Source organism: Cydia splendana, chromosome 3 (assembly GCF_910591565.1).
Source record: "Cydia splendana chromosome 3, ilCydSple1.2, whole genome shotgun sequence".
Lineage (NCBI taxonomy): Eukaryota > Metazoa > Arthropoda > Insecta > Lepidoptera > Tortricidae > Cydia > Cydia splendana.
Genome location: NC_085962.1, coordinates 2,032,413 through 2,054,182, shown reverse-complemented (window position 1 = coordinate 2,054,182; position 21,770 = coordinate 2,032,413). Strand labels below are relative to the sequence as shown.

The 21,770-nt window shown below is 40.6% G+C and overlaps 1 protein-coding gene across 1 annotated transcript in view; it reads right to left on the bottom strand.

Moving 5' to 3' along the window:
• LOC134806643 (uncharacterized) overlaps positions 1-21,446 on the bottom strand; it is a 30,542-nt gene extending 9,096 nt beyond the window's left edge. The window contains exons 1-24 of the mRNA XM_063779970.1: positions 21,287-21,446; positions 20,208-20,382; positions 19,525-19,707; positions 18,839-19,084; positions 17,840-17,963; positions 16,816-16,983; positions 12,376-12,498; positions 12,222-12,342; positions 12,080-12,186; positions 11,910-12,030; positions 10,185-10,321; positions 9,342-9,509; positions 7,327-7,436; positions 6,145-6,283; positions 4,313-4,486; positions 4,164-4,173; positions 2,742-2,823; positions 2,490-2,597; positions 2,238-2,345; positions 1,986-2,093; positions 1,734-1,841; positions 1,482-1,589; positions 1,230-1,337; positions 978-1,091 (exon numbers count right to left, since the gene is read on the bottom strand). Of these exons, the coding sequence (XP_063636040.1) occupies positions 978-1,091; positions 1,230-1,337; positions 1,482-1,589; positions 1,734-1,841; positions 1,986-2,093; positions 2,238-2,345; positions 2,490-2,597; positions 2,742-2,823; positions 4,164-4,173; positions 4,313-4,486; positions 6,145-6,283; positions 7,327-7,436; positions 9,342-9,509; positions 10,185-10,321; positions 11,910-12,030; positions 12,080-12,186; positions 12,222-12,342; positions 12,376-12,498; positions 16,816-16,983; positions 17,840-17,963; positions 18,839-19,084; positions 19,525-19,707; positions 20,208-20,382; positions 21,287-21,312 (2,976 nt within the window). The 5' untranslated portion in view covers positions 21,313-21,446. The remainder of the gene's footprint in view (positions 1-977; positions 1,092-1,229; positions 1,338-1,481; positions 1,590-1,733; positions 1,842-1,985; positions 2,094-2,237; positions 2,346-2,489; positions 2,598-2,741; positions 2,824-4,163; positions 4,174-4,312; positions 4,487-6,144; positions 6,284-7,326; positions 7,437-9,341; positions 9,510-10,184; positions 10,322-11,909; positions 12,031-12,079; positions 12,187-12,221; positions 12,343-12,375; positions 12,499-16,815; positions 16,984-17,839; positions 17,964-18,838; positions 19,085-19,524; positions 19,708-20,207; positions 20,383-21,286) is intronic.
• Between the last annotated feature and the right edge of the window lie 324 nt (positions 21,447-21,770).

Here is a 21,770-nt window from a genome sequence, read left to right as displayed (position 1 = left end):
GTAGGCAGAGACCACGGATTTCCACTTGCTACGATCCTGACATACCTCTTTCACTTCCTTCACTTTCATAACATTCCTCATACACACTCGCCGGTTTAGGGCGCTCTTGACCTGGCCTTTTAAATATCTTAAAAAAAAAGGTTTCAAAATACATACAATTATTTTCCATCATAGTTTCACGGAAACGTACGAACGTGTCTTGTTATTCCAGTCAGTCTTGATACAAAAAGTACGGAGGTTGACTAAAGTAGCATGACAAATACGAACGTTTCCGAGAAAGTACGATGGAAACCAATTATGCACTATAACTGATGATGTGTTGTCATTCGGCACCCTTTTGAAGGGGTGCGAGTGGCCTCTTCCGCCTTCCGGCTGCGGAGGCTGTATCCGGTCGCGCCCCACCTTGTGGGGCGGTCGATCGCACGTCTTTTTGGGGACGGCTGTGTGTCCAGTGTGGGCCAGCTTTTTCGCCGCCGGCCGTTATCCAACCCCGCGACCCCTAGCCTGGTGATACCGTTTGAGCGGGGCCCACTATAACTGTACTACGTTTACGTTGTTTTGGTTACGCCTATATGCGTCACTTAACTAGTTATAGCCCGCGAGCTAGGAACAGATTTCCATGTCCAATAGCATCGCGGGTGATAACTCGTAAAATGATTAAGGCCGATGTGTAATAAACCCTCGTGAACGTGAGCTGCCGCTCCGTTGGGTTAAGGAACTGCCGCCACCATACACGTAACAAAAATAACTTTTTTTGTTTGTTGATGATAGTTTAGATGTAACACTTTAAACTCTCGCGTTTTGTACACATATTTAATTACACAAACGGCTCTACCGCGATATAATTTCATTGTTTTATATCGCGATAGACCCGTTTGTGTAATTAAATATGTGATAGTTTAGATGGTATTGTAAATTTAAAAACAAATACGTGTTCTGTGTGTGTGTCATTTAAACTCTCTATTTATGTCCCATACCTCGTGGTGCATGACGTAGTGTCCCGGCACGAGCCCTTGCAGCTGGCTCAGCGCCGAGTGTACCACGCCGGCCACGTGGTGGCTGCGGTCGCCGTGTTCAGAGTACAATTGTGGCTAACTGTGTACCTCGTGGTGCATGACGTACTGTCCCGGCACGAGCCCTTGCAGCTGGCTCAGCGCCGAGTGTACCACGCCGGCCACGTGGTGGCTGCGGTCGCCGTGTTCAGAGTACAACTGTGGCTAACTGTGTACCTCGTGGTGCATGACGTAGTGTCCCGGCACGAGCCCTTGCAGCTGGCTCAGCGCCGAGTGCACCACGCCGGCCACGTGGTGGCTGCGGTCGCCGTGTTCAGAGTACAACTGTGGCTAACTGTGTACCTCGTGGTGCATGATGTAGTGTCCCGGCACGAGCCCTTGCAGCTGGCTCAGCGCCGAGTGCACCACGCCGGCCACGTGGTGGCTGCGGTCGCCGTGTTCAGAGTACAACTGTGGCTACCTGTGTACCTCGTGGTGCATGACGTTGTGTCCCGGCACGAGCCCTCGCAGCTGGCTCAGCGCCGAGTGTACCACGCCGGCCACGTGGTGGCTGCGGTCGCCGTGTTCAGAGTACAACTGTGGCTAACTGTGTACCTCGTGGTGCATGACGTAGTGTCCCGGCACGAGCCCTTGCAGCTGGCTCAGCGCCGAGTGCACCACGCCGGCCACGTGGTGGCTGCGGTCGCCGTGTTCAGAGTACAACTGTGGCTAACTGTGTACCTCGTGGTGCATGACGTAGTGTCCCGGCACGAGCCCTTGCAGCTGGCTCAGCGCCGAGTGTACCACGCCGGCCACGTGGTGGCTGCGGTCGCCGTGTTCAGAGTACAACTGTGGCTAACTGTGTACCTCGTGATGCATGACGTAGTGTCCCGGCACGAGCCCTTGCAGCTGGCTCAGCGCCGAGTGTACCACGCCGGCCACGTGGTGGCTGCGGTCGCCGTGTTCAGAGTACAACTGTGGCTAACTGTGTACCTCGTGGTGCATGACGTAGTGTCCCGGCACGAGCCCTTGCAACTGGCTCAGCGCCGAGTGTACCACGCCGGCCACGTGGTGGCTGCGGTCGCCGTGTTCAGAGTACAACTGTGGCTAACTGTGTACCTCGTGATGCATGACGTAGTGTCCCGGCACGAGCCCTTGCAACTGGCTCAGCGCAGAGTGTACCACGCCGGCCACGTGGTGGCTGCGGTCGCCGTGTTCAGAGTACAACTGTGGCTAACTGTGTACCTCGTGATGCATGACGTAGTGTCCCGGCACGAGCCCTTGCAACTGGCTCAGCGCCGAGTGCACCACGCCGGCCACGTGGTGGCTGCGGTCGCCGTGTTCAGAGTACAACTGTGGCTAACTGTGTACCTCGTGGTGCATGACGTAGTGTCCCGGCACGAGCCCTTGCAGCTGGCTCAGCGCCGAGTGTACCACGCCGGCCACGTGGTGGCTGCGGTCGCCGTGTTCAGAGTACAACTGTGGCTAACTGTGTACCTCGTGGTGCATGACGTAGTGTCCCGGCACGAGCCCTTGCAGCTGGCTCAGCGCCGAGTGTACCACGCCGGCCACGTGGTGGCTGCGGTCGCCGTGTTCAGAGTACAACTGTGGCTAACTGTGTACCTCGTGGTGCATGACGTAGTGTCCCGGCACGAGCCCTTGCAGCTGGCTCAGCGCCGAGTGTACCACGCCGGCCACGTGGTGGCTGCGGTCGCCGTGTTCAGAGTACAACTGTGGCTAACTGTGTACCTCGTGGTGCATGACGTAGTGTCCCGGCACGAGCCCTTGCAGCTGGCTCAGCGCCGAGTGTACCACGCCGGCCACGTGGTGGCTGCGGTCGCCGTGTTCAGAGTACAACTGTGGCTAACTGTGTACCTCGTGGTGCATGACGTAGTGTCCCGGCAGCGAATTTACAAAGCCTATACTGATAAGGTCCAGATGCGAACTGAACTGGATTAGCTTTTGTTTGGACAAAACTTGACCAAACCCTAATCCATTACAGTACAGAAATTTACTGAAATCGTATAGACTTTGTTGGCTAAATTAATATGGATATTGTTGCTACAAATGCTAGTTTGTTGCGATCTAAACTTGAATAATATTTTAGTAATGACTCCGATTGTATTGTATTAATTACCGTTCGTGCTAATTACTTAAAAATGCCTAATTTTTTTTTCATTTAAGAACTATATCAGTTGAGATTTCTTATTAGGACATGTTTAATGTGAAATCGTAATACAATTATAAGTCGACTGTATTTTATAATACATTGGTACATAACGAAATAGATGATTTATTTAAGGACCAAGATTTACTACGGTGTTCTGCCTTTTCTCCGAAGTTTTATTGTCCGAATTTCACTTGCCAGACAACTTTTCGCAGATGATTTACTTCAACCAACCAACATTCACCAAATTTTCATCATGACAACGTTTTACTTTATAGAATTATTGTTAAGTAGATTATTACTATGTGTACAACGTTTGGAGTACATTTCTTTCGTCAAATCATTCAACTTGCTAGATATTTATTAATACGATATCGTCTAGTCATTTGACAGAGTTCACTGAGTCAATATAGGTGCGACGACGAGCGAAGCGAGGAAGAGCGTGTTAGGTGAACTGCGACCAAACAGCGAACCGACTTTGTTTTACATAGAACGACTTTTCTGGCAACAGTTCATTTTCCTGGGGGTTGCAGTTCTAACCTAACCTAACCCACTTTTCCAGCAACATTTCGTTTTCTTGGAGGTTGCAGATCAAACTAACCTAAACTACTTTTTTGGCAATTTACATGAATACTAGGTGAAAAGTAATTTAGTAAAAAAATAATTGTTGAAATCAATATTCAGTGAACTTTAGTGTCGTACAAATAATACTCGATGAATAATATTGAATAATGACGCCGAGACTCCGCTCGACTAGGTATTGTGAGAGCATTAATGTTTAAATATATCGCAACAAAATCTAAACCATTTGAGTAAATAAGTATTATTAAAATTTAGATATCACATTCAAACGTGCCTGAAGCCCTGAACTTACTAAACTCGACTAGGTTTTGGCGTGAATAATATTTGAAAATATGTATGCAAAAAGCTAATCCATTTCAGTGACTACTTTTTACCGAAACGGTATAGATATTGTCAAGTAATATGCATAAACAAAAGCTCACCTATTAGAATCTGAGTCGTGACTGAAATAGTATAGCTTTTGTAAATTCGCGTCCCGGCACGAGCCCTTGCAGCTGGCTCAGCGCCGAGTGTACCACGCCGGCCACGTGGTGGCTGCGGTCGCCGTGTTCAGAGTACAACTGTGGCTAACTGTGTACCTCGTGGTGCATGACGTAGTGTCCCGGCACGAGCCCTTGCAGCTGGCTCAGCGCCGAGTGTACCACGCCGGCCACGTGGTGGCTGCGGTCGCCGTGTTCAGAGTAGAATTTAGCGCGGGTAAACTCTTCCGTTGTGATGATATCGCCAGATTCAGCGTCTAGTCTCACTGTACAATTAAATATACAAATTATTATGTCTAAGTGCCATTTTACCAACAACAATTTAAAGCAGTTAGGAGACGAGTAGCTGAAGGGGCCCACAGATTACCAGTTGGCCGGACGATATCAGCCTGTCTGTTGTTCGGAGCTGTCAAATTTTGCGTTTAACTGACAGGCTGATATCGTCCGGCGAACTGGTAATCAGTGGGCCCCTTTAGAGAAAAAGGTATCTCAATAGGCCTGTTGCAAGTAACAAAGAATCATGGAAATAATGGTTTCAACGAAACATATATGTTAATATGATCCCAATCTCAGTATAAACTGAAGGATTATTAATATATTCAATAAAATAAAAGTGCAAAATTCTCCAATCGGCCATTTTTACTGAAACGCCAATCAGAAACGTTCCAAACAGTGACGTCATCAATCCATAACATATTTCTTAGAGCAACATAGACAACCTCATTGACCGAAATCTATACGTGGGCACCAAAGAGTTCGAAAGGTGCAAAAAAAATGTTATTTCGCCACTAAACATTTATTACGTCCAAAAAATATTATTACACGATATAAAGTAGATATCTATTTGTTATTACTTAATTAAATGCTAAATAATACGATATTTCAACAACAAACATTTTTAATTATTTGGCTGAATGGAACTATCATTGCCATGTTGGCTGTCGTAACTAGAAAAAATGAAAAATTAAAAAGTAAAACCGGCGTTCGGTGATTTTCACTCAAAATTTGCATGTATCTAAATAATTCATCTTAAACTGCAACCGTGTGAGAGTTTTTGTGTAAAATGAGTTATTGTGATAAATTTTTGTAATGTATTTATCATCCCTAATCGTAATATATGGTGCTGAATTAACAATATCATTCGGATTCAAGGGAAATTCGTAACTGTAAGTATGTAAACAATATCTACCACCCTACCACCAACTAAATGATGACGTCACAAATGGCATGCGAGGCGTTTTCGCGCGAAGTTTAAACTAGCTATAATAAAACATATAATGACAGTATAACTGAAATATAGTGTTTTTCGGAACGAATACAAGTGTACCGACGATATTAAAAGGGTTTTCAAAATTTGTCATCAGGCCTATTGTTCCGAATCTACTTAAAGTTAGACCAACTCTGCAGCGATTTCTATAGCATAGATTGTGCAAGTGTTATTTAACCTTATAATTTCATAGAAGTTTGACGTTTAACACTCTACTCTCCCCTCTATGGTACTCTATTTTTTTTGTAACTGTAACTGTAATGTAACTTAGTAATACATAATATGTATGTTTAATTCTAGAGATAGTTCGAAAAGTGTATAATGTGTGTAATACAAGTGTACTAATTTTATGATACTGACTACATATGTATTAACACTATAAGACAAGTGTCTTGGCTATATAGCTGTAAACTTATACTCAGTGTTTGCCTGAATAAAGAATATAGTATGTACTTTTTTATGAGCACTTGTAATACTGGATTACTGCACCTAAAGTAATTTCAAAATTTGTAATTTAACTTTTTTTTTGCGTGTAACCGTAATAGAAAATAAAAAATGTAATTTGGAATTATTTTTCTCCTAGTACAAAATTACAAATCAATATTAGATATAAGTAAGTTTGAATAACCTGTGCCCTGCATTATTCGTTACACTTACCATTGAGTACGCTGGTGTCGATGTCCCTGAGTGCGAGCGAGAGGGCAACACTCGTGATCCTGTCTTCGGACTGCTTACTCGCGCCCATGTCCGCCTGGTATTCCGGTACAGGCTCTAATAGGATTTCACCAGCCGATCCCTGAAATATCCCTGGTATTAGTAAAATGTGGCTTTCCACACAGAAGGGTCCTTATGCTTCATGTGCAATAAAGCCCTTTCTATCAGAATTTCTGTTGGGATTTCAGATAAAAAGGACCTTATTACACTTGAAGTATAGGGACCCTTCCGTATTGGAAAGCCACAAATAAAAGACAAACTTTCCTTTTACATTACAGACTATACTAAAATTATTGCTACAACTACAAATGGAAGCCACTATAAAGGGCTACCCCACACTAGCGTCTCCCTAGCGTCGGCGTCTAGTCAACTCTATGGCTGCTGCTCGACACAACGTTGGCGCAACTTCGCCGCGACGCCATTTTCCATAGAGTTGACTATACTGCACAACGTAATTCAAGACCAAAAAGAGTAAGAAAATGTTGCCACTGCAATCATTTGTTTGTAAGATAGTAAATTCCTGTTGATAAATAATCACGCTAAGATAATTTATTTATTAGTAATTTTACTACTACGATTTAAAAAAAGTAAGTTTATTTACTTATTTTTACATAAATACAAGACGCGCTAGTAAAAAGTGGCAACATTTTCTTACTTTTTTAGGGTTCCGTACACAAAGGGTAAAACGGGACCCTATTACTAAGACTCCACTGTCCGTCCGTCCGTCAGTCACCAGGCTGTATCTCACGAACCGTGATAGCTAGACAGTTGAAATTTTCACAGATGATGTATTTCTGTTGCCGCTATAACAACAAATACTAAAAACAGAATAAAATAAAGATTTAAGTGGGGCTCCCATACAACAAACGTGATTTTTGACCGAAGTTAAGCAACGTCGGGCGGGGTCAGTACTTGGATGGGTGACCGTTTTTTTGCCGTTTTTTGCATTATGTTACGGAACCCTTAGTGCGCGAGTCCGACTCGCACTTGTCCGGTTTTTTATTTGGTCTTGAATTACGTTTTGCAGTATAGACGCCGACGCTTAAAAGATGCTAGTGTATGGTCTCTCAAATTAGTAAAACTCTCGTAAAATGTAAATAAAGTAGGTAAGTGAACCCAACTCACTTTGAATTTGTGCGCGCAGTGCACGATGACATCGAAACTTTCCGAAGTGGACTTCTTTCTGAACCGCCACTTTCTGAACGAACGCGGCGGCGGCCGCTCGAATAATGAATCTGTAAACAAGTTCATTTTCACCTCAGCAGCTCGAACAAGGGTACTTTGCTTCTTAAAAACAGTGAGCAAAATGCGATTTTGCTCACTGAGTCATTTTGTCTCACTCGGTGAGCAAAATCGCATTTTGCTCACTGAGTGTGTCTCACTCGGTGAGCAAAATGCGATTTTGCTCACTGAGTGAGACAAAATGACATTCAAGTGACCTTTATAGTCAAATGTCATTTCAACATGCGGGGTCTATTAATACAAGTTCGATATACTTGGGTTCTATTATCTCTGTCCCTCTAGGTATGTTCTCACTGCTTAAGGTGAAAAATTTTGTGTACTACACGAGATCAAAGTTATTTACATCTCGTGCGCTTTTGAATCCCTTACTACGCTCAAGATTCTAAATTAGATTCACTCGCTACGCTCGTGAATCTATTATAGAATCTTTCGCTTGCACGGGACTCAAAATAAGCACTCGAAGAAATATCAAACTTTGATCTCTTGTTGTACAAATAACTATTTATATTTTTCTTTCGTAAATGACATCCTTTTCCCTAGACTTATATCTACCGGGATATGAACCGTGATTACCTATTGTATTGTTTTCGAGCTCCCGATATTTACACCGAGCGCGGTCTACACAACTTTGACACCCACCCGCTATCTTCAGTTACCCGTGAACAAGATGTATGTAAAGCCTGACAACAGTTTATTTGACCCTCGCCATTTTGCGGATTTTCAATGGTACTAATTTCTTTTACTGGCAACAAGTACTCTTTGACAACGAACGTTGGATGTCATCGAATGTCACCGATGTAAACAAATGGAAAATATCTACGAATATATTCAAATATAAACGGTTTTATTACAAAAATGCCAAAAAAAATTACCAAAGATGCGAAAAAAATTGTAGTGAATGCAATCAAATACTTACAACTTAAAAAAGACGAAGGATTACATAGCATTCCAATAAACAATGTTTTAAAGTTGGTTGTTGACATGACCGGTATTGACATTTTATAGTGCGGTTTTATTGAACTGGTTAGTTGTTTAAATAAATATTATAAGGACATCAAATCAGACTTCGTCAGAGTCAGAAAACGAAGAATATATAAATATTGAATATTTAGAATCAGATTTTGACGAATAGGTAAATTGAAATAACCGAATTCTCTGTAAGCAATGTTTTGACATTATACGAGTATCAACATGAAGCCAATGCCCACTACCCCGACTATACATGACGTACGCACATTATTGCCATACGTAAGCTGTTTGCAGCGACACTATCTCAGGGTTAAATAAACTGTTGTCAGACTTTAACTGCGTCGAAATATCGGGAGCGTGAAAACAATGCAATAGGTAATCATGGTTCATATCCCTGTCGATATAAGTTTTATAAGTCTAGTGAAACTAACCGTGAATCATTCAAAACTGTTACAGACATCCTTTTCAGTTTATAGTCGATAAGCAGAGTAAATGAATAGTATTTCTGGTTATTTTATTGTAATAATCGCAATAATCATTTCAAGATATTACTAAATTACGCGCTAACAGACTAACTTATGAAATTTAAAATATATGTATAGTCTGGAAAGCCAGTATTATCAGTGAAAAAGGCGGCAAATTTTAAAAATGTAGGCGGGGTGAGTAGTTGTCCAATACAAATTGTGTATTTCATGTTTTTTCCACTAACAAAGTAGGCTTGCTAGACTATAACATGTACAGTCAGCAGCAGAAGTTGCTAAGCGGGCCAGGTGTTCAAAATGATCTTAACGCGACTTTATTGTTAAGAGAATAAGAGCGTGTCAAGGTAATTTTGAACACCTCGCCCGCTTAGCAATTTCTGCTGCTGTCTGTACCTATAAGACACTTAAAACAATAAGTAATATAGGAAAAAAAAGCATGAAATTTACCTTGACATGTACATTTATAAACGCCGAAGCCTTCAGTAAAACTTCTGTTAACGTTTGTCGCATTCTTCGTCTCTTTCTGTGGCGTACATTTGTCTACTTCCATCTCTGTCTGCACGTCTGTATTTTTGCTGGGTGTATCTGTGTCTCTTTCTTTCGTCGAGGGTTCATCTATAAATAAAAAAGACATGTTAGTGTGATATGTAAAGTTTGTCTATCTATAGCTTTGTATCTTTAGGTGTTTAAATAAAATCTACCCCCAGTTGAGGGTAGATGAAAACATGGTCAAATTTAATAATGTAGGTTAAAGTCAGATCGTTCATTGACTGAGACAGGCGGTTTTGTATTTGGTTGATTAGCCAATAAATGTTATTAGGCGTTATTACTATCCGAAAATGTACGTGTTTACTTTTATTTAAATACCTAAAGATACAGACCATACATAAAAATGATATTTCGCAAGTAGCAAATTAAAAATGAAACATATTATTTGCTATTTCGTCAAGTGGACGAAAACTAGAGTATGAACGGAACTAGCGCAATTACCCTAGTTACCGAAATCTATGAACAGGTTGTCTTCTTCATCACTCGTGTCGTCCGGCCACGCGAGCTCGTGCGACGAGGTAGTTTCAGGTACTATTTCCTCTTCTGGCGCTTGCGACCTCTTGGTTAGTTCTGACTGCCTGGTACAGTCGCCATCAGATATATAGGAGCGGCCAAGGTGTTCACAATATCTGAACACGCGCTCTAACGCCCTGACAATAGAGGCGTGTTCCGATATTTGTGAGCACCTTGGCCGCTCCGATATATCTGATGGCGACTGTACATACATACTTGTAAACTTACCGAAATCTATGAACAGGTTGTCTTCCTCGTCGCTCGTGTCGTCCGGCCACGCGAGCTCGTGCGACGAGGTAGTTTCAGGTACAATTTCCTCTTCTGGCGCTTGCGAGTCTTGCGACCTCTTGGCTAGTTCTGACGCCCTGGTACAATCAGTAAAATGTATTTTTCTCAAAAATGGACGGCAAAGTCGACTTTGCCGTTTAAAAAATAGGTTGCGAAGTGCGTAGTTTATGGTCAGTCAAAAATTAAAAAGTTAAAAACATTGCAGTCTCGATTTTGGGACTGCAATGTTGCATACAAATTCCATTATTTCTCGAGTTCCAAACTTTTTAAAAGTTGAAATGGCCATATCAAATGAAGGCACAGGCCCATTAAACAGCCAAACAGATGATTAGTACCGCGACTATTTAGCTGTCTCAAATAGGTTGGCGTATTTTCGGCAAAAAAATACACTTCTATTTTTTTATTAAAAAAATAAAAAGGCGGCAAAGCTAATTTTTTCAATTGTTTCTACTTTTTTCTGTGAAAATATATACGTAAGAAAGTTGCTTTTGTAAAATATTTCTATGATATTTATATTTCTTGCACCATTTTTGAGAAAAGCACTATATATGACTCGGCTGGAAGGCTACTTGCTGGCTTCGGATTCAATTAAACGGACTCCCAAGGTCGTCCGTTTAAAACGAATCCTCAGCCTGCAAGTAGCTACTTCCGAGCCTCGACAATAATGTACTATTAATTTATAGTTCTACTGCTTAACCCCCTTATTCATAAAACTTTACGGGCCTGATTTAGCCTCCTAAGGCCCAGCCATACAAATGAAAAATGCAATATTTGCCACAGAAATTGGAACCTTTAGTGTAGGAAATAGAGTTGATCTTGCATTGTTCAAAAACTGAACGAAACAAAGCAAAAGCAACTCTGTTCCAATCGAATATGATTTAAATTTCATTGAACTCAATAAGTACTATAGGTAGGACCTTGGGCCTTAGGGGGTTAGTTAAATTATGTTTAATCCCTTTCTTACAAATACATAAGTCAAAATGACAGATAAAGACAAACGATTATTAGCTAGTTGAGGCTTGTAGCGCGTTTATGAATAAGGGGGTAAGGCTACCTAAAATCAATTTATGTCTGTATAATTCAGTAATAGTACATTACTACAGAGGCCGAGAAAAAAGGGGTTGCCGGCCGAAGACATATAGACGGCCGAGCGAAGCGAGGCCGGATAGGTCTGAGGCGGGCAACCCCATATTTCCCGCCGAGGTATGTATAGTGCTTCTCAAACATGCAATGAAATAATAATAAAAATGGATGATGATGATTGTTTCATGTCCTAATGTGTAAGTTTTACTTTACTTATTTTTTGCTTCATCACCTAAACAGCAAATAGTGGCCACTTTTTTCCGTTTAGATGATGAACTCAAGAGTAAATAGGTAAGTAATATAAAACTATATCACATAGACAAAACGTTCTCCTGCATGTTCAGGAACTCGCTGCCCAACACGGTCACGTTCACGTTCTCTGGCGAGGGACCAGCAATGTAACAATACTAACAATAGTATACTTACGGCACTAGAGCGACCTCGAGCAGGTGCCTGAGCGCCCTGAACGTGCGCCTCATCACGTTCTCCTGCTTGTTCAGGAACTCGCTGCCCAGCACGGTCACGTTCACGTTCTCTGGCGAGGGGCCTGCATTGTAACAATACTAACAACAGTGTACTCACGGCACTAGAGCCACCTCGAGCAGGTGCCTGAGCGCCCTGAACGTGCGCCTCATCACGTTCTCCTGCTTGTTCAGGAACTCGCTGCCCAGCACGGTCACGTTCACGTTCTCTGGCGAGGGGCCTGCATTGTAACAATACTAACAACAGTGTACTCACGGCACTAGAGCCACCTCGAGCAGGTGCCTGAGCGCCCTGAACGTGCGCCTCATCACGTTCTCCTGCTTGTTCAGGAACTCGCTGCCCAGCACGGTCACGTTCACGTTCTCTGGCGAGGGGCCTGCATTGTAACAATACTAACAACAGTGTACTCACGGCACTAGAGCCACCTCGAGCAGGTGCCTGAGCGCCCTGAACGTGCGCCTCATCACGTTCTCCTGCTTGTTCAGGAACTCGCTGCCCAGCACGGTCACGTTCACGTTCTCTGGCGAGGGGCCTGCATTGTAACAATACTAACAACAGTGTACTCACGGCACTAGAGCCACCTCGAGCAGGTGCCTGAGCGCCCTGAACGTGCGCCTCATCACGTTCTCCTGCTTGTTCAGGAACTCGCTGCCCAGCACGGTCACGTTCACGTTCTCTGGCGAGGGGCCTGCAATGTTATGAGCATAAATATTATCGGACAGTCTTATATAAATCGATCTAGTACCACAGCAAGTTCAATAAGGCTTGTGGGTACTTGACGACGATGATAGAATTACTTAATTAAATACATAGAAAACACCAATAGCTCACGAATGAATATTATTAATAAACACACAATATCATAGTATCACAATAATATAGGTATAGGTAGCGCGAACGTTCGCGATAAACTCAGAAATTACTGCACGAATTTCCATGCGATTTTCAGCAATCAATAGAGTGAGTCTTGAGGATGGTTTCGGTGTATAATTTGTTAACATTTTATGTAACCCGTGCGAAGCCGGGCGGGTCGCTAATAATAGTATAGGTTAGTTTTGGAAGCTCAATTAATTCAAATCTATGATTTAGAAAAATCGTAAAATATTGTTATAGCAATTTCCATAGAACTCTAACTAATATAGCTGTACTGTCAAGATTTCCCGGAAGACTGAAGATAAAAAAAACACATGTAAAAGCTTTACAGCTTAAATCTGTCTCGATCATTAAGATACATATTTATAAGACACACATATTTCTCTTATGCACAAATAATACGCAAATTTCGCTTATGGACACACAATACACACATTTCTTTTATAAACACACAATACACATATTTTGCTAACGCACAGACAGTTTTCTGTCTGAATGAGAACAGAAATATTATGAACCTCTGCGTACATATAACTGGGTCAAGCAGATCTTGTCAGTAGAAAAAGGCGGCAAATTTGAAATATGTAGGCGCGAAAGGATATCGTCCCATAGAAAATTTGAATTTCGCGCCTTTTTCTACTGACAAGATTTGCTTGACCATCTATACATATACATAGTTCATTATGCCACATGACATGAAAGGGTCAGGCATTTCTGCAGATGGGTCTCTATTGTTTCCTATAACGTTTTGAGTCATATGTAGTTTCTTCGCATATTCGTTAATCATAATTTGGTTTTTCTCAGAAACGCGTAACTTTTCAGGATTGCCATAAAACAAACCTAACCTATCTACACCGTGTTTTTATTGAATTCCGTTAACTTCGGCGTATGGTTAAGTATGTTTAAGAGAACTAAAGGGCATAGTTAATTTAAAAAAAAATCGTTTTTTTTTTAAACATTTTAGTTTAAAAAGCAATTAAATATAGCATGTAGCGTTGTTGTAACACGGGCATTATATTTAAATCAACTAAACAATTTAAATCTGTGACATATCAATGTCATTTCGAACATCGATCGACCGAGATTGTACTTAAGTTTAGTAGCAAATGTATGAAGTCATTCTAAACACTAATCATTATGTAAACCGGCCCTAAGGCAAGTGTACACGCTTGTAGGGGCCTTATAGGAAAAAAATAAATTATTGATTATCTCCGAAATGGAGTTAATTAGATTATCGGTGTCTTTGAGAAAGTTACTTGATTTAAGCTCAGGAATGCACCCTTGAAATTACCGGAAATAAAAAAAAAACACGGTGTATAGGATAAACCTTACGAAAATCCTGAAAATTTAACGGTTACAGAATTATGACTACCTAATGATTATCTGACAATCATTACATTATGACTTTCAATAATTATATCAAACGAAGCGATCCGTCTGCAGATGACTGTACAACATACAAACACATACCATATATAAGTACATAAAGAGTAAGTACCTACTACTTTGTTTTATAATCTAAAGTTACATTTCTCTAAACATTTCAGCTATGAATTTTGCGGCTACAATATTTTGCACTACTAAACAAATATTCTAAGCTTCAGAAAGTTCCTAAAAGCTACAAAGTTCTCTACTAAGCTTGACTTTTCATGCTCTAATCTACACTAAACATTTCATAGTTTACATACCTAAGCCGGAACAGGGGTTGCCTGCCTAGCAATAGATAAACGACTTCGCTTCTTCTTTGTACCTTTGTTGTACTGTACTATCAGTACACAATTGACCATCATTGAATCTTATGTCTTTGCAATAAGATTACGGATTGTCAGTTTACCGTGTGGCAGATGATAATTTTCCATTGTATTTTCACGGAAACGTACGAACGTGTCTTGCTTTTTACAATTTTTATTTAGTTTTACCTGTCCCGTTGTCTGTCGTTCTGTAATCAAATCTTGCAAGTTAAATTTGTTCCACTTCCCGGTTTCCGATTGAGCTGAAATTTTGCATGCATGTATAAATCGGATGCCAATGCAATATTATGTTACCATCGAGCTGATCTGATGATGGAGACAGGAGGTGGCCATAGGAACTCTGTGATGAAACAACGCAACCTAATTGTGTTTGGGGTTTTTAGAATTGTCTCGATGAGTATTAGTTGTCTGTCGTAAGAAAAGTACAGTCAGCGATAAAAGCTTGTACCAAAAATGAAATTTTTGCCATAAACTTATTCAGTTAATATCGGTACAAAAATTACTGAGGTTGCCTGAACTAGCATGACAAAATGCGAACGTTTCCGAGAAAATACGATGGAAAATATTTATGCACTACAACTGCAAGTGCGTAGAATGTCGTACATTGACACGCCATTTCGAATCTATCTTATGCGCGTAATAATTACGCTGTCGTCCCGCTCGCACAGTGGCATTGACCGCCGGCAGTGCGATGGAGGGTCAATGTACGAAATTCTTCGTGATTTATCGTTCTTACTTTACACAACTTTACATTTTTGCAATATTGAAAATAATGAAAGTGTAAGCTTACTATATCTTAGCCAGTATCGCTTTCCTGGTAGCGTGAAATGCCAAAATATCTAGACTAATACTAGACTACAAATGAAGTGAATAATTGTTTTATTTTTATTCGAATTTATTTTATTTTTACGATTGGCTACACGACTTTAGATATAACCACCGGATTTTTTGTACAGTGCGACATAAAAATATTAGAAAATAAATGAGGGCGCCACTTTCACGTAACTGTCACATTTTTGACGCAAAATGCTTAAATATGGTTCTATTTTATTTTATGTCGCACTGTACACTTGATTGCAACCTCATTTTTTATTTATTTAAAATTAGAATATTCACTGCATTTGTATCAACCATTTAACCGCCATAATTTATGTGCCAAAGTATTTTATAAATATTAAGTTGTTAGTGCTAGGTATTTAGGAGAATTAATATATTTTTTATCGCTAGTTATTTGAGACATGCATGGAGGTCAAAGGGTTGACTTTAAAAAGCATTTCAACCGTCTGTCCAGGGTTAAATCGGATAGACCGATTGCGATGTGGTTTTAGCTAAGGGTGGTATTCCAACTGTCCAATCTCAGTGCGTCTCACTCTCTCATTAAAGCAAAATGTGAGATGCAATACACATTGGACAAAGAAATTGGTTAGGTGGAATACCACCCTATGGAAAATTAAATAAAGTGCACTTTTTAGTCTTTTTACTGAGCGAAGCGTGGTTAGCTCATTTTAGAAAATAAGTTGTTGATTCATACTTTGCTCAGTTTAACCAATAACTTTTGAATTTCTAATAAGCCAAAACCGCTTTATCTAATGTCTAGAAAGTTGTTAGCTAACTTGAAGCATAGGGGCTGTCCATAAATTACGTCATCGATTTTTGACACCCCCCCCCCCCCCTATAATCATCCAAAAATCATGCTTCAAATGACCCCATTTCCTCCTACTTCATGCTACCGTCATCCGATGTCCAGACCCCCCCCCCCTAATTTGAAATGACGTAATTTATGAATAGCCCCATAGAGCCATAGACAGAAAAATAATAAAACGCACAACCGAACGTAAGTCGCCATCTACTTTAGGTGTCAATGAAATTAATCAACAATATATTGTTTGCCTTAATATCCCTAATATCCCTATATCTATTAATCTAAATCTACGCTAGAGGTAATCAATCTTGCTATAGAGTATAGAGGTTTTAATCTACTTGAATAAATTGGAAAATATGTTCTCGTGCAAAATTGTAGGTGTTTGTCACTTGTATTACTTGAGTATCATATGTGATACATGTGTATCTTATGTGATATATGTGTATCTTATGTGATACATGTGTATCATGTCTCTTGTCATACATGTGTATAAAATGTGACTCAGATGTGACTCACAGACAGACAAAGGCAGTGACAGTGTCAATGCTCGTCGCTCGGCCATTCAGCGCAGCGCTTCCTCACTAGCTAGAAATAAGTCTCCGCGTACTCTACTAGAGATGACCTTGCAGTCGTCTTATGCGTGTATCGTATTTGATACATGTGCCTCTTCAACGTGTATAAAATGTGACTCATGCAGCGAAGTGTATTTTTGTGTGTATGTCTATTATATACCACCTACCAGGCTGAGTAACGCTATAGACGGACACAGGTAGTGCCCACGCTCGCCGCTCGGCCATACAGCGCAGCGCACCCTCACTAGCGACAAATAGGGCTCCGTTGTCTATCGCGTATTCTGCTAGGGTCCGGTACACTTCTGTCACAGGGAGAACGGAGATGCTTTTCTCGTCTGAAATAATACGATAACGGTCAAGCATTTAAAAATATGCGTAGGTACAGTCAGCAATATTTAGTAGCTGGTGCAACCATCCTCCATATTCATGAAGTAGGTTAGTCCATGGCGTTGCTAATAATGAACGCCTTATTCAATGAATGTAGCAAAGTTTCATGTTTATAGATAAGACCGGTATTTTTTACATGTTCATGCGACCAGCTGACGGTTTTTCCACCCGGCTGTCGATTTTTTAATTCACAATAGCATCTTAACTATCTCCTGACAAAGTTTCAATCGCGATAATTATATATTTATTCATTTTTAAGTGTTTGGGTTGCTGCTGTTCCTCAACCCACCAATAGAGCGGCAGCTGACATCCACGAGGGTTCATTACAAATCGCCCTTAACTACTTTACGAGATGCTATTGGTCATGGAAACCTGTTCTTGGCCCGCAGTCTATTTATTTTTAATAGCGGGAAATTGTGTATTGGCTAATATTTAAAGCTGCGGGTAGGATATCGCTGCCCCAATATTACAGGGCTCTATGGGGCTATTCATAAATTACGTCATTTCAAATTAGGGGGGGGGGGTCTGGTCATCGGATGACGGTAGCATGTCGTAGGAGGAAACGGGGTCATTCGAAGCATGATTTTTGGATGATTTTAGGGGGGGGAGTCAAAAATCGTCAAAAAACGATGACGTAATTTATGGACAGCCCCTATGTTACATTTTCAAGATAGTTGAAATTCGACTTTGTTCAAATTTCAGTTCGATAAAAGTGAAACATAGAACCCTGTAATATTGGGGCAGCGATATGTTTGAGGAGAAGGGGGTACATGTCAGATATGTGTATGTTATATGTTGTCTTACTTGGCAGTATGAAGCGGACAGGGTGCTGCTCGCAGGGCTCGGGGACGGCGCTGGGCCGCATCACCGACAGTCGGCTGCGAATGTTCACCGGTTTCTCAACTTTCAGTAGCTCCGACGGGTTTACCTGGAAGGTTGGGAAATTAGTATCACAGTTCAGACCTATATATCTGCCTTGAACATTAAAGGCGTTACTCATAAACGTTTGTCGAATATAACAAACCGTTGATTTTTGACATTTCTGCCTTTGTAGAAAGAGGCAAAATTTAACAAAGGTTTGTAAGAGATTGCCAAGTTTTATGAATAAAGGGTTAATATTAAGGGTTAACCTAGTTTTTAAGTATATTTAGTTGTAAATGTATATAGAGTTTAAGTTTTATTTAAGTGTACATATATGGAATAACTTATTAATTCTGAAATAAATGATATAATAAAAAAAATATATATATATGTATCATACTCCAACCACGCTAAGTTTGCACAGACTTGGCTGTGACAATTTACAGGAGCGGCATACTTGAGCACTTAGGGGCTATTCATAAATTACGTCATTTCAAATTAGGATGGGGGGTCTGGACATCGGATGACGGTAGCATGAAGTAGGAGGAAATGGGGTCATTTGAAGCATGATTTTTGGATGATTATAGGGGGGGGGGGGGTCCAAAATCGTCAAAAATCGATGACGTAATTTATGGACAGCCCCTTAGCTTAGTATAAAATCTTAACATGAGATTTTTTTAGATGTCCGAAATCAAATAGATCTATTACTCTGTTTTAAATACGCAATACGGGCAGTATTTCATAGGATATTTCCTATCCAGATTATTGTATGGAACGCTCATTTGTTTGTTGCATATAAAATGTACTACTTTATCTCTTCAAGTGGCCTATGTCATTTTTGAGTTTATTCTAACTATTCAAATTTTAAATTTATTTGACGTAATTGTCTGAGAGCCGGTTCCTGCCATGAAGGGTTATAATGAAAAAAAAAACTCTACTTACTCCAATAAGCTCCTTCTGCATCACCATATCATACTCCCCGGCCGGCTCCATGGGTATCTGCGCCACCAGCTCAAACATCTTCGGGTACCCCTTCATCTGATTGGCTCTCACTTTGAACTCCGCCTCATATACGGACTCTATTAGAGGTTTGGGCCGGAGCGCTCTGATGCATTGGCCGTTGGTCCAGAGACTCTTAGCCCAGTCTATGTATTCCTTTTGCTCTTTTTGTAATGTTTCTTGTATTGCCTGTAATCAACGAATTAGAATAACTTATAGTCTGACTTGAGCTTAAATATGACTGGGTATTGTGCCGCGAGTGAGGGACAATATTTTTTAATTTGTTGAGTGATTATTGCCAAAAGTATTCACTAAATCAAATAATACTCTAAGCAACTTTAATGCACAACACTCTAAGCAAACAAATTATTTATAAAGTCACTTTTAGTTACATGTATGGAGTGCAATTCCCCCTAAAATATAAGTTTGTATTTCAATTTCAAATTTCATTTTAAATCTCATTAAAATATATGTAATAGTTTCCGAGTAGTAGTAGTAATAGTTTCCGAGTAGACAGACAGATGGACGGACGGGCAGACAAACATGACGAAACTGTAAGGATTACGTTTTCGCCATTTTGGCTATGAAACCCTAAAAATATAACCATCTTAAATATATGTAAAACAAACCTCCAAAGCTTGCATATCAAACTTATTTGGTTTAGCCATGAACTCATCCTCCAGTATGCCCGGGTTGAGCGCACATAACACTTTCAGCCCAAGGTGGTGCTGGTGTGACGACAGCGCAGACAGCCGCGTGTAGGCCGGCGGGGGGCGGAGCCCCGGCACGAAGATGCGGTGGACATTCTGCTCCTGGATATAACAAAAGATTCATTAAAATTTACATGTAAGTTACATGAACCCGTCACCTAAAAGCTGCTCCAATACAATCAAAGTTACACTCATTTAAAATAATTTTCTTAAACCAAATAATTTCCCTATTTGCAGAATGTTCTGATGCACATCACATTGTACAGGGTGCGTGCGTACTCGTGACTTAATCCTGGGTGGACACATATTGCGCCCGGAGGAGTTAAAGTCTCTCGAGATAAAAAAAAGATCCTGCAGCTGTTTGAAGTTACAGGTTTGGATCGAGAGTTGTAGTAGGTGGCGATCACAATAGATCAGGGATGGTCAGTGATACATAGGCTTTGGAGCCTTATATAGCCCCTAACAACTAGAAGAAGAAGAAGACAGGGTGTCCCAGAACTACCACACAGTGACACTGGAGGTAGGTCAACTCATGAGGCCCTACCTCCGTTGACCTACCTCCGGTGTCACTGTGTGGTAGTTCTGGGACTTCTGGTACTTACATTATTTCTTTTTTTAAATACAAGATTCCAGTCAATCTTTGGAGCCTGCCCTTCTTCCTCAGAGTCGCTGGAGATCAGTGGGTTAGAGAACTTGTTCCGTAATATCTTCTCTGTAACACAGTTGTCCAGCTCTGATTCTGTGACAAAATATGGAGTGTCTGGCAGAAATGTGCACCTGAAGACACAAGATAGTAATTGTGAATCAAAAAACTATAGGTACATAGGTACATTTGTTTTTAATGGTTAGGGCCCCATAGAAAATTATAATTATATGCACTAGACATGTGTCCTTCACAAGTGAGTGATTTAAATGAACTGTATCATTTGACTGAACTCACTCACTCTTCAACTCAGTGCAGATTAAACTCGCTCATTTCGCTCAGTAACTCATCTATCTCAGTGTTGCTCGCTGTTTCCCACTCACGATTCAAATGAGTGATACATATCACCATGAGCAAAAGACATGAATTAATCTTTTCACCACACCAGCTCGAGAAGGCAAATTTGCACTTTGCTATCAATAATTCACATGTGAGGCAAAGTAATCAAATGCAAATTTTGAGTTTCTTATGTTTGCCCGTAGAATTGATTTTCAAATGATGATTTTGGATGATAAATATTTAATAACATTCATTTGAATTTGATTATGTTTGATATATTACATTTAATATTTGCTTCGGGTTGGTGTGGTGAAAAATTTTGTGTTTCACTTGGGGGCAAATTTTGTTTAACCCTAGTGCTTTGAAACGCTCGCAACGCTCAAGATTCCATTATTCGAACCACTCGCTACGCTCGTGGTTCAATATTAGTACGAGCGGTTAAACAACAACTTTGCCCCCTTGAAAAACAAATAACTATTTCAACTCAGTGAAGCGTTTTGCGCATCTCTAATATGCACTAGAGAGAGAGAGGTTATGCAGTTGTGTATGCTTATAATTATTCTCATAGATTATTCTATTATTTGCTATTTTTTTTAAATGCTGGATACCCAATTTATAACTTATTATACACATATTTCTTTCCATTCACAAATAAACGGGTAAAACACATTGATGTATAATATCAATCATAAGACTTACCAGTCATACTGTCGTATGTGTTCCATAATTAGTAAATTTACTATAGTTAGTAATTTATTTTAGTAACACTTGTTTCTTGTGATTGTTTTGCATTAGTTGAACTCACAAAACACAATTATCGAGCCTCACAAATCAAATCAACAAAAATATACAGCCACAGCGCTACACAAGTACAAACATATGACAAACTGACAGTGACACTGACAGCCATTTACGAGCCTCTTTTCTCTATATACTCTTTGATGACCAAAGACACACTTGCTTGCCCACGGAGCATATAACACACTTGCGCATTGTGAGATTTGTGAGAATAAAATAGAAACCTCACGTGCTTGGTATATTTCCTGATTTGGATTGGGTTTATATTATATAGGAGAATATATAAAGGATGGCTCAATATTTACTTGCTCCAGCTAACTATATGCGCCACGTTATTTTAGATGTTGTCAAAGGTACATTTTGGACTCTTTGGAAAGGTTGTATT